Source organism: Rhincodon typus, chromosome 8 (assembly GCF_021869965.1).
Source record: "Rhincodon typus isolate 14 chromosome 8, sRhiTyp1.1, whole genome shotgun sequence".
Taxonomy (NCBI): Eukaryota; Metazoa; Chordata; class Chondrichthyes; order Orectolobiformes; family Rhincodontidae; genus Rhincodon; species Rhincodon typus.
The window spans coordinates 66,212,573-66,225,600 of NC_063339.1; the positions used below are offsets into that span (position 1 = coordinate 66,212,573).

General features: G+C 38.7%; 1 protein-coding gene across 2 annotated transcripts in view; it reads left to right on the forward strand.

Moving 5' to 3' along the window:
- The first annotated feature begins 3,723 nt into the window (after positions 1-3,723).
- The window catches only part of max (myc associated factor X), a 142,036-nt gene continuing 132,731 nt past the window's right edge, over positions 3,724-13,028 (forward strand). The window contains exons 1-3 of one of the 2 annotated variants that reach the window (XM_020525347.2): positions 3,724-4,069; positions 4,340-4,366; positions 8,373-8,480. In XM_020525347.2, the coding sequence (XP_020380936.1) occupies positions 4,034-4,069; positions 4,340-4,366; positions 8,373-8,480 (171 nt within the window). In that variant the 5' untranslated portion in view covers positions 3,724-4,033. The remainder of the gene's footprint in view (positions 4,070-4,339; positions 4,367-8,372; positions 8,481-13,028) is intronic. The other variant, XM_020525353.2, reaches the window with a different exon arrangement.

Here is a 13,028-nt window from a genome sequence, read left to right on the forward strand (position 1 = left end):
GCTCTACACCTTGTTATCTCATAAAAGTCTGAGGGGAGCTTGAGATGGTAGATGCTGAGAGGATGTTCCACCCAAAAACTAGGGGACAGAGTTTAGAAATGAGAGTTCAGAAATGAGAGTTCATAAACAAGTCATAATTTATGACTTAGATATGGAGAAATTTCCTCTTTCGAGGGTTATTAATTTTTTTGAAATTCTCTTCCAAAAGCAATGGCATCTAGGTCACTGAATGCATTCAAAGCTGAGTTAGGCAGATTTCTGATCCACAAGGGTGTTGAGGATTATGGAGAAGAAGGCAGGAACGAGGAGATAAGGCAACAGCCACAATCTCACTGAATTACGAATCAAGCTCGGTGGGTGAATGGCACACTCCTGCTCCTTTTTCTTATGATTCCACCAAAAGCACACATTTAAAACTGCAAGATCTACATTCACATAACAGCTACAGGTTTGCAATAATATTCAATCCGAAATAAGAATAATGCAGGAACTAAGTAGGATGTCTGGCAGTATCTGACGAAAAAAGAACAATAGTTAACATTTCAGGTCTACAGGCTTTCATCAGAATTAATTCCAATGCATGCTTTTGAGAAAATAAAGGTAGATAATTCAAGGAAAAACAGATAAGTGGTGTTATTGTAAAGTGTATGACCTTTATTTTGTTCCAACCACTTACCTTTAGACATTTCAATTACAGGTAAAAAAAAACTGCTTCAAAAGATATTCAATGGTACATTTTTATTGTAGATTTTCAACACAATTCAATGTTTTCCTCAATTTTCAGTTGTTTGTAACAAGTGCAAAATGTTCTAAAATGTTAACTTGAATGATGAAGTGCTGTTCCTCATAACTTAGGAGAACTATACTGGATCAGAGTGTAAGGACAGGGAACTCAAATGCCAAGTGATCGGAAGCTCAGGCAGAAGGTACGAGGTGTAAGTGTTTCATTTCCTCTACCTATGCAGGATGGTGACATGGAAAAGGAACAAAAGTGTTCCTGAGGATGATGGAAGAGTGGACCAGGTTTCCATTGGAGAATGGTACCTTTTGAATGCTAAATATGGGCTGTCAAGGCTCTTCACCATTTCTGACATTTCTTTGATTTTTAACTCCCTCCCAGAACCTTGTCCTCATCTTAATCCAACTAGCCTCCACAAACAACAGATCACCTCACTTGGAGTGTAATGGCAATGTTCAGCACATCATATCTCTGTGAACCATCTTTTTCTTTTTGACCTGCTCATTTGTCCTGCACCTATTATCCCTATTGTAATTTAGGGCACTCCTTCCATTCAACACAATCACAAAATTTACCCTTTGGTTCTATCTTTCCCTTTCCCTGTCTTTTACTTGCTTAGAGCCTATTACATCAATAGCTTTTTGCCAGTTCTGACATTCTTAGATTAATTATGTTTCTTGTTCCACTATTGCCAAGTAGAACACGTCATTTTCAGTATGTTATACAGTAAGCTAGTGTTTATTTTGAACCATTGCATATTCAAGCTTTCTAAATATCAAGTTGCTTTTGCATTTTGAAGTCAAGAGATTCAACAGCTATTGTGCAGCTGAGATTTCTTTGTATGGTCCACATGGAGAGTAGGACTTCTGACGATAAGATCAAACACCGAGCCAATGCACCGTACACAATAAACTAAGAAAACAAACTCCTTAATGTGAGTAACAAATTGGACATTCTTGAGAAGTTAATCAGTAAAAGCAGCGAAGTATTTGCTTGCTGGTGTATTTTTCATGAAAATAGATTAAATTAGGTGTGCTACAGCTGGTCTCTCACCCTTCAAAGGAACAGGAGCAGACCGTTCATTTCCTTGAGCCTCCCACCATTCAATGAGATCATGGCTGATCTATGGCCTCACTCCATACCATTGTCTTTAGCCCATATCCTTTAATAGTTATGCTTAATAAAAAATTATCGTCCTCAGATTTAAAATTAACAGCTGATCTAGCATCAACTCCCATTTGTGGAAAAGAATTCCAAACATCTACCACTCTTTCGGTGTACAAGTGCTTTCTAACATCTCTAATGCAATGTCTGGCCTTAATTTTTCGATCATGCAACCTAGTTCTAGAATCCCCATCCAGCAGAAATAGCTTCTTTGTCTACCTGTCTTTTCACTTAATATCTTGAAGACTTTGATTAGATCACCCCTTAACCGTCTAAATTATGAAGAAAACAGGTCTAATTTTGTATGATCTCCCTTCATAATTTAACATCAGAAATCAAGGCGTCATTCTTGCAAATATATATCGTACTCCCTCCAAGGCCTATAAATCCTTCCTAAAGTATGGTGCCAGCATCTGCTCACAGTGTTCCAAGTGGAGAAATTCACCAAAGATCTTTAGACAGCACTTTCCAACTTACGACCACTTCCATCTTGATATGCAAGGACAGCAGATACATGGGAACACCAGCATGCCTGACTTGGAAACACAGCATAGTTCCTTCATTGTTGCAGTCAATTTATTCTCAAAGACATTGTGGGTCAATCTACAGAAAGTGGACTGCAGGAGTTCGAGAAAACAGCTCACCCACTACCTTCTCAAGAGCAACTTTGGACAGGCAATAAATCCTGGCCAGCCACCAACATCCATCTCCTAAGAGTGAATAAGAAAAAAAGCATAAAGGCACTAAAGAAATTCCAACAACGATGTCTCCACCACACTCTTCAGATTCAGTGTCAGGATCATGAAAGAAAAACTAGTGTGCTCCTTGAAATCAGCTCCATAAACATTCAGGAACTGCAAAATTAACTTTGATGAACTGCACACCATTCAAATGGCCAAAAAACATATACCCCACCTTGGTCCTGTTCTTTAACTCTTAAATGGACAACTCACACAGTTCCAAAGATCACTCTGAAATGCTCCTTCAAGTGTCACTGCATTAACATTACTGCTCCCAATTATTCAGAAAGTTAACGCCTTCTACATCAAGCTACATCACGCATCAAGTCCCAAAGCCTTAAGGAAGCAGAACGAAATGGATATATTCTGTTCCTTATTTCTAGGACAACCTGTGGGAGATTGATCCTGGGAGTTTCCAAGGCATGTTCGAGCGATTCGAAAAGGACTTGAAGTGAGGGATTTGTGATTTCTGAAGAAGGGTCTAGAACCGAAACGTCAGCCTTCCTGCTCCTCTGATGCTGCTTGGCCTGCTGTGTTCATCCAGCTCTACACCTTGTTCTCTCAGATTCTCCAGCATCGGCAGTTCCTACTATCTCTGAAGTGAGGGAGTTGGTCATTAAAGAGCTGGTAACGTTGTGACTCAACGAGATAACCTGTAAACTTTAGATGATATTAGATCTCCTACCCCTGTTCTAATGTCGTCTCATAAGAATTATTGTTTGTGAAATAAAGTTGTAGATGTAAAGAAATTTGGACATCCACGCAATATCGCTTTGTGTGGATGCTTTCGTCTTCACTCCGAGTCCGAAGAGAGTTGTTTTGCCTGTTGTCAAATCAAACATCCTACTCTCTCCATCGACTTTCCCCACTGCCATTTTGCCCTCCTCCTTTCGGCCGCTATGACTCTCGGGAAGTATAGGCCGGGGAACAGGGCGGGGTAGGGGGAACTACAATCCCCGTCGGGCCCCGCGTCCAAGGGGTGACACGCGACTTCCGGTGCCCGGAAGACCTTCCGGCCATCTCCTCCATCTCGCTGTCTGGGTGGAACTCAGTCGGCGATGTGCCCGGGGATTATGGGAAAGATAGTCCAGGCGTCCATAGCGGATAGTGGGCGCCAATGGTGGAAGGTACTACATCCCCCAGCGGCGCCCGCCTAGCCGCCCATGCGCAGTGGGGGCAAGGTTGATGTTGGGGGCCGTGGCCTGTCGGGCGGAGCTGCTCCCGGAGTCACGAGTGATTTTGCTGTTGGTTTCTTCCCTCACAGTTGTGTGTTTTGTTTTTATTTTGTGTACCTCCCGACATTAATTTACTATTTCTGTGAAAGTTTAATTTCCGTTTTTGCGATCCCTGCGTTGGTTTTTTTTGGGCATTTTTTTAAATTAAAAAAAGCATGAGCGATAACGATGACATCGAGGTCGAAAGCGACGTAAGTCTCGCCTGGTGCCTTCTATTATTGTTATTTTTGTTTCGAAATTTTGCTTGATTTTTCAGTTTCGTTTGTGTTTCGAAAATAATAATAAAACGTTTTTAACGTGTTGGGAGTTGTTTCCACCTGATTGTGAAAAAAAAATAATTTTTCCCCCTTTTCTCTGTAGTTACGGATTTCCCCCCCTTTCTCTCTCTCTGTCGATTTTTTTTTTGTAAAGCGCCAACTCTCCGGCTGTGTGATCATTTTGTGCACTTGTCTGTTTTTCAGGAAGAACAGCCGAGGTTTCAGACAGCGGTACGTAACGGAGGATTAACATAGACCCCGTCTCGTCGCCTTGATTTTTCTTTAAAAATAAAACTTATTTATATACTTAAATAATTTTTAAACTTATTTTACCATCCCCCTAAACGTAATTTACTTCGTGTAACAAAAAAACAAATCAAATTACTCTTAAAAGCCTGGATTATTATTTTTAACCTGATAATTGCTGGGGATGTGGCTTCAAGCTGCTGTCCCAGTAGCCTCCCTCTTTTATTTGGATTATCTATTCAGAATATTATTGCAACCTTTAGTTTAAAGTAAGATGTCCCGAAACTTAACTTACTCCTGATGTTTGTATCTTTGTAAAAAAAAGATCAACTCCCGCCCGTAGCCTGAGTCTGGTCAAATGGCCAGCTCAAGGCGTTTAGAGCTTGAGTGATAGATAGTGTCTAGGTTAGAGACATTACAAAAGGCCCAGTAGCCTATCGTGCAAAATACCCCTTAATGTGGTTCCTTAACCCTCGCTGTCTTAGGAATTCTTCTCCTCCATCTCTTGCTTGCCGATTTTCTATCTTCGTTTCACTTTTGGAGATTTTCATTCCCTCCCCTTTCCCAGTGCAATGTTTTTAAAAACAATTCATTTTGCCCACAAGCCTCAGCGCGTCCCATTTACATCCATTCCACTCTTGTACTGAAGCCAAACAAATAGATTCGCTCGAAATCGCTGGCATATTAGTTTTTTGTTCCAGTATGTTTTTATCCCTCTTCTTTTCCCCTGATTCACCCAACCTTCGCTTTTCGCGTGAAAGTGTGTCCGACCCATCGGAAACTTGCACTAATGGGAGCAGTTAACAAATTCGTCGTGACGCTGTTTTTCTCCCTCCCTTCCTCTTTTGTAGATGTGTAAACGTGTTTGATACAGCGGCTTCGGACGACCGGCTGCTGAAAGCAATTCTTATTCGTCGTTTTCGAGAAACTTTTTTTTCCCTCTCTCCACGTATCAATAACAAAATGTAAATAGTTAAGATACTTGTACGGTTTTTTTTTGGTGGTATGGCATAACACAAAATGGACTCCAGGAAGTGTGTGTGTAATCTTTGATCAGGTAGAATGATGCCTTTAAAAAGCTAACTGAATATTTAGTTATAAACATGATGATCCCAGTTTATGTGCCGTATTTAAATATTAAAAATAAATTGAAAGAATAAGTTTAGGATCCCGTGAGAAATCTTACTTTTTTGTGATGTGTATCATAATCTCTATCACATTCACATAGGTCAGCTGTACTGCCTTATGATGAGCAGTCAGGATGCCAAATACTCCACTGGTGGGCTGAAACCCTAATGTTTAGTTGACATTTAGATTCTTAGGCCCAGACATTTGTTTATTTACTATCCATCATTAGGCACCTAGAATGTATTGCCTCAATAGGTGATACTTAGATTCTTTTATTTATGTCTCCTGTGAAGTAAGCACAGAGCAACAATGGCCCTGAAAGTTGTGGAGGAATCTGTGACCTATTTGACTGACCTCCAACATTTAGTGTTGAGGTGAGACTTTTTAACAGAATGATGACACAAATATTACCAATTATTACGTTGACCACAATTGAGTTACCTTCTTCTTAATTGAAACCAACATTCAGTAAAGAAAAAATAGGCACGTAGTTCTTGACCTGTGCAAGATAAATGAGAATGAGCCTTACAGATGTTATGAATGATATTACTGAGATAGAATGATTATTGGGGACTATATGTATTCAGCAATTTATGTTCTTATGCTTGTAGGTATCCTAGCTGTGCAGGTTTTGGAGGGAAGCACTGCAGGGGCACTAAATCTAATGTATTTGTGTTGCTGTTGCACCAGTCAGGTTTAGTACTTGCAGTGGACTGTAAATTAATTGCAGCTGCTCCTCTCACTTTTTTTGCATTTGAAATTGAGAAAAATTGCTTTTTTTAATGCAAATCCCAGGTGTGTTTATTGGGTAAATTCCTAACTGTTTATTAAGTTCCAATACTTTGGACAAAATCTATCAGAAAAATGCAGTTAACAAGTTTTCCAGTTTGTGGGAGTTTCAGTTGCAACACAGTTTTGTTTGCAAGCCAGATAATTATCTGTTATTTCAGCAGGAAATCTGCAGGCATTGAATGTTGCCCAAAATTTGCAAAACAAAAATGAGTATTTAGTTTGCCGGTGCTTTCTCTGACAATTGCACTACTTCTAACTGGTCAGGCTAATACATGGCAATAGTTACTTGTTTGCTGAAAGCTTTAACTTCCTGTGTAATATATTTAGTTTGGTAAGAAATTAAACTATGGAAATTTTCTTGTATAGTATTTGCTTCAATGTTTATGCAGTATTTTTGAGGTGTTATTCAGTGTGCCTCACCCGATAATGTTAGAGCTGACATTCCTAGCGGATGTGCAAAGCTGCCTCAAAATGATTGCCACTTTGGTGAGGCAAATTCAGGAGTTTGAAAGAAGGAATGTGAAGTCAGACTCGTACTTGGTTATCTGCAGCCATTTTTCCTAAATGATGTGTGTACCTGACTTCTGAGCTAAGCACAGTTCTTGCATATATAGCTCTTATTTATTAGTGACTTCCCATACCACTATTAACCAAACTGAAAGTTAAAATCGGCAAGAAATAAATTGCAGGTGATGTTGCCCCCAGGAAAGGATAAGTTTTTGATATTTGCACTGACTTTGACTTTGAGTGTTTGGGTGCATATTTTAAAAGTTTGTGCCTTTTCCTGTGCAGTGCTTCATCTTGTCAACACATTTTTTAGTTACTTAGTAATATTGCTTAGCTTTATTATTATTTGTCGTTGTCTTTATTAGCAAAGTATAGCCTTCTCATGTTTAGAATTGATAAATGCCTTCTAAATGTTCGGTGTTCCGTTGGAGTGACAGGTGATTTGATTGCCATTGGTATGTCAATCTTATAGTTACGCAACCAGTATGGTAATTTATTCTCTTACTTTGCCTTTTTTGTCAAATAGAAATGTTTTAAAAATATTTAGTTTGAAATACAGTGAGGAGAAAAGCTTCTTTAAATGTTTACTGCTGTTATAATGTCTGCTACTGGTTCATTACAAAAGAGATCTGATGCATAAGAATTGCATTTAGCAAAACTACTGTTTAATATTTAAATATTGATCTCATTTTAAAGGGTCATTAGGCTTTAAATATGCAACCTTCAATGACGTTTTTGGAGTTCACTGCTGTTCATAAAATCTACAATTAACAAATCAGAAAATGTTAAGAATGTAAATTGTTGGGAACTTCAGTGATCTTGATTCTGGAGCCGTCAGGCAACTTTCTTTCCTCCCCCATTTTTAAACGAAAAATTAAAACATGAAATATTAAGGTAAAGTTCCTTAGTGAATGAACTTTTAAATTTAATATAATTTGAAATCAGCTAAGTTTTTATCTTGGAAGGAAACATCCTTAAGTTAGGCGTGATATTGGATATTGTATTTAAAGGTATTTTAATATAACCACCCCTTTTCAGGGTTGTTCTTACACACCTTTGGACCAGGTAGGAGTTGAACATAGGCCTCCTGGTGTAAAAGAAGGAGCGTTTTAACAGTGTCACAAGAGCCGTGCCGAAAGGTCCTCTATTTTCATCTTGAAGGCAACCAGGATGGGAACCCAGGCAGATGTATCCAAAAGCTAAACTATTTAATATTCAAAACCTGTGCTGTGTAAATGCTGTAAACAAATAAAGTGAATCATTGTCTATATTAAAATATTTCTTTAATTTTAGCTATTTGGAATTTGGGACTCTGGTTGACACCGTGGAGGAGGGGCGTGGTAGGCTAGCAGTAGGTGCAGGCTGGATAGAGAGAATCTGAAGGCTTTGGTGTTCATGGACTATTAACTTATGATTCAAAAATGATTTTCTTTAACTGATTTGTCCATAGTAACTTGCAATTTCAGCACTATTAAATATCAATAACATGTTAACCTATGAGCATGTGCTTATCCTTTTATGAAAAGTACTTCAAGCTAACTGATGCTGTCATATTATTTTTCAGGCAGATAAAAGAGCACACCACAATGCTTTGGAGCGCAAACGCAGGGATCACATCAAAGACAGCTTTCATAGTTTACGTGACTCTGTACCATCACTCCAGGGTGAAAAGGTTGGTGTTCTAGTTAAGTTCCACAGCTTTTTACTAAATTTTGTTTGTGTTTTGACATTTAGTAAAACTTTTGTTTTGTTAGATGCATGTGGAAAACACAGTTGGGAAATGTTTGAAGTTTTTATTTTGAATTGATGTGCCGCAAATTTGAGAGAAAATTGTCCATTTGGTTTTCTATGCTTTTTGTTTTCTAACTGTTACTCCAATTCTTTAACCAGTTCCTTAAGAATTGCTTCAGTGTAGACATTTGTGGTACTACATAAGAATATATTACCATGCTTACATCTGTCACTTAAGTGCTTAAGATAATTGTTATTTTTGTAAAATCTCTGACACTGGTATCTGTCTTACGGCTGATTTAAATGCACAACAATAGTAATTTTACTTTCAGGTTGTTAAGACAGATAATTGTGTCAAGGGTGGCAAAGTCTTTCGTGTGCCTTCTGTGTATTTGTCAATCAGGCTTTGAGTTCTCATGTGTTCCGTGGTCTGTAATGGGTGAGCTATTGTAAACTTCTTTTTTAGTTCCCATTTATCTGAAAGTTATCCAACTCTGCCTTGACCTACACACAAGTCCATGGGCTTTGTTGAAGATTGAAACCGGGAATCTTCTGCATGGAATCTGAGCGAGGCATTTGCTTGAAACTTTTTGTGAACTCCATCTAAATTTCATGGCGGATTGTCGAAATTAAAAGTGATCAAAAGAGCTGGTTAACTTCAGTGTTAAAGAAAACAGCGTTGGGATAGGGTGAAGGCATGAGGCTAATACAAATCTCAAACTACTTTCAAGTACTAAAGTGGACTGGGATATGTATAATAAGTATATCATATATTAATTCTTTACATTTATTTAATCTTCGTACAGTCCGGAGTGATTTTTTTTGGCAGGTCATGTAATTGCTTTCTCATGCAGGAATTCATCGGAGGTGTATTTGCAGGTTATTTAGGCACCAGATGTAATTATTAAGTAACAAATGATGGCTAAGCAAAATTCCCAGCATTTCAATTCAGAAATATGTTAAGCTTTCTGTACAAGCAACAAACATTTGAGCCTTTTGCATGCTTTGTTGTAGAATACCTTGCATTTGTTAGTGTTTCAAAACTTAGCGAAGAAGAGACCTACTGTTGACGGATGGTGAGTTTTTTTACGAAAAAAGGGGTGTAATTTTAGCCCCAGAAAATGGGGATGGTTCTTGTGTGGCTTAAAACGCTAAAAATCTGAATCAGGACTTGAACTCATCAATGTTGGGTTTTAACCAATATGGGTGAAGTGCAGGTGATCAAGCTACTCTTATGAGGTCAGTTGTTATCTTTTTAAGGAAGCTGTGGATTATTTTTGCAAGGTTTCTATTGTTGGCCACAACTTCCGAGCTTTGGGGAACATGCAGGTCAAGGAAGGTGAAAATGGCTAGATCCATTGGGTGTGTGACCTTACTGGGTAGGAAGGAATGAGTGCTTCCCAATGAATTATTCTGTCATCACCTCTATTATCCAATAGTTCCACCTGAATTAATATCGGGGTTGTCTTTGCTAGTAATGAGTTGACGGCCTCCAATTCTTTCAGATAACTGAATACTTACACATACTTTCTTTTGACATAGAAGTAATTCGTTATGTTAGACTGTTGTAATATGAGGTTGTTGACTTTCTTGCCAAGCTGGCTTGTTCTCGTTCAGACGTTTCATCGCCATGCTAGGTGACATCATCAGTGGAGCCTCAGATGAAGCGTTGTTATTCTACTCTGCTTGGAATTTTTACTGTCCGGTCTGTTATGGTGAGTAGTGTCATTTCTGGGTTTGTATATGGGGTCCAATTCTAAATGTTGATTGCATTACAGGTGGAGAACCATGCCTGTAGGAATTTCCGAGCATGTCTGTGTTTGGCTTAGGCTACTATGGTTACCTTGTGCCAGTTAAACTGATAGCCTTCATTTTCTGAGTGTACCGATATTAAGGAGAGTTTGTCATGCTGTTTTGCTGCTAGCTGATATTCATGTATTCTGATAGCTAGTTTTCTTCCTGTCTGTCCAATGTAATGTTTGTGGCAGTTGTTGCATGGTATTTTGTAAACCATGTTGGTTCTGCCTGTTGTGGGAATGGGGTCTGTAATCCTTGTAAGTGTTTGTCGTAGAGTGGCTGTCTGTTTGTGGGCTACCATGATTCCTAGTGATCTTAGGAGTCTTGTTGTCAGTTCCGATATGTTCATGATATAGGGCAGTGTGGCCAGTGTGTTAGTGCATACTGTGCCCTCTTGTTGTCTGTTTTGTAGGCATCTGTGGATGAAGTTGCAGGGATATCCGTTTAGAGCGAGGATTTTGTATAGATGTTCTTCCTCTTTCCTGCGCAGTTCCGGAGTGTTGCCTTGTGTCCTCACCCATTTTAAATAGGGTCCTAATGCAGCTTTGTTGTGGACATTTGGGTGGTTGCTGTGGAAATTGAGGATTTGATCAATGTGGGTTGCTTTTCTGTATATTGAGGTTTGGAACTCCCCATTGGTCATACGCTCAAATTTAACATCCAAAAACAGAAGTTGATTGTTGTTTTCTTCTTCCCTTGTGAATTTAATCCCTGCGAATGTGCTGTTGATGAACTGGTGGTCTCTTCTAAGTTATTGCGTTTAAAAATGACAAATGTGTCATCTATGTACCGGATCCACAGGATCAGAAACTAGCCATCAGAATACATGAACATCAACTAGCAGCAAAACGACATGACGAACTCTCCTTAATATCGGTACACTCAGAAAATGAAGGCCATCAGTTTAACTGGCACAAGGTAGTAGCCTAAGCCAAATGTAGACATGCACGGGAATTCCTACAGGCATGGTTCTCCACCCGTAATGCTATCAACACACGTGTAGAATTGGACCCCATATATAAACCCATATAGATCAAAACCAGAAAAGAGACTACCCACCATAACGGACAGTATAAATTCCAAGCAGAGTAGAATAACATCGCTTCATCGGAGATTCCACTGATGATGTCACTTAGCATGGTGACGAAATGTTTGAACGAGAACAAGCCAGCTCGGTGACCAAGTCAACAACCTCACCCACAACCCAAGCTACGGATCTTTGCCAAAACCTTAGACTATTGTAGTGTTTACAACAATGCAAGCAGATCAACCATTGTTCATGGCTAACTGGAGTCTGAAGCATTGTTATTATTTAGCTGCTCAATGACCTGTTTCTTTAAGATTGTTGGTCGAAAGAGACAAAACATTGGTAATGATAGCCTGTCACAAATTGTTGATGTTGCTGGCAGATCATGTGTGATTGTGAGTAACACTTGGGCTCCATATCATGAGTATATTTCTTTTGAAAATAAATACATGTAGATACATAATTTGAATGTCATTACAGTGATTGATTAATTTGAGAACCATTGTAATTTTGACATGCTAGAGAGAAGATTTGGTACCTAGCATTTGTAGAGTACCATGCATTGAAAAAATGTTACCTTTGTTTGATAATCTGTCAGATTACTGAAATAGCAAAGTTCTTTAACCTGTTTGAACTAATTTATTATCCTGCCCTAAAGTGGGCTATGTTGTTATCAGTTTTCATTGCAAAAGAACTCCTGATTTCAAGGGATCGAATTGATAGGGATGAAAGTATGGATGAATGGGGTTTAAGTTATGAAGAGCTACAAACCTTAGCAAATAAGTGAGTAAAGTTTCTCCTGTGATTGGAACCAAAATACTACAGCCATTGGTATATTCAGAAAACAAGATTTTCTTGTGGCGTTGGTGGTGACGTAATCAGCATATCTAGCTCAGTCTATCAAATGGAACTCCACTTTGTGGATCAATGGGAAAAGTCAAGGTCAGAGACATTGAATAGCAAGTGACGTCAGTCAGATATAATACTCAAAATGGAATCTGTCTGTGAATGTTTAGTGGTATATTTCTTTTAAGCAGCTTGATCTTAGTGCTCCATGTCACAATTCAGTCCATCTCCTCCTTTTATCTCAATTGGTCTTTCTTGGAAAGAATTTTGATATTTGAAGTTGTATCAAAATATTTTGAGTAGCATTCACTCAGTCTTTTGAAATAGAAGCTGTAGAGACTAAGGGATAAAATTGAAGGACTGAGGCCAGCCTATGGAATATAATTGAGACTGTGGATTCATTTATCCATTCACAGAAGTATCACCCTCTTGACCTAAATTTGTGTAATGTCTTAGTGCAGTAATATAAACCAAGGTGTTTCATGGGGGTTTAATAGGCCCTCTGCATTTTCAACAGCACCAATGTGATTTTTCCTTTTTGGAGGGACTTTCATATAGGGTTTCAGCAACTGAAGAGGGGAAGAACAGTTGAAGGGTAGGTCTAATATCATAGAGGGCAGGAAAGATCAATTGACGATGGTTTATGCAACAAAAGCTATAAAAGTTATGGTAATAGGACAGGTTAAGGATCAAAAGCTGTGTCGGCAGAATGTGTAGATGGTTGCACAGTAATCATCCAGATGCAAAGTGAAGGAATAAAGAATGAAAAATACACCACAAATATAAACAAGATGGAAAAAGAGGTTATGATCTGAAATT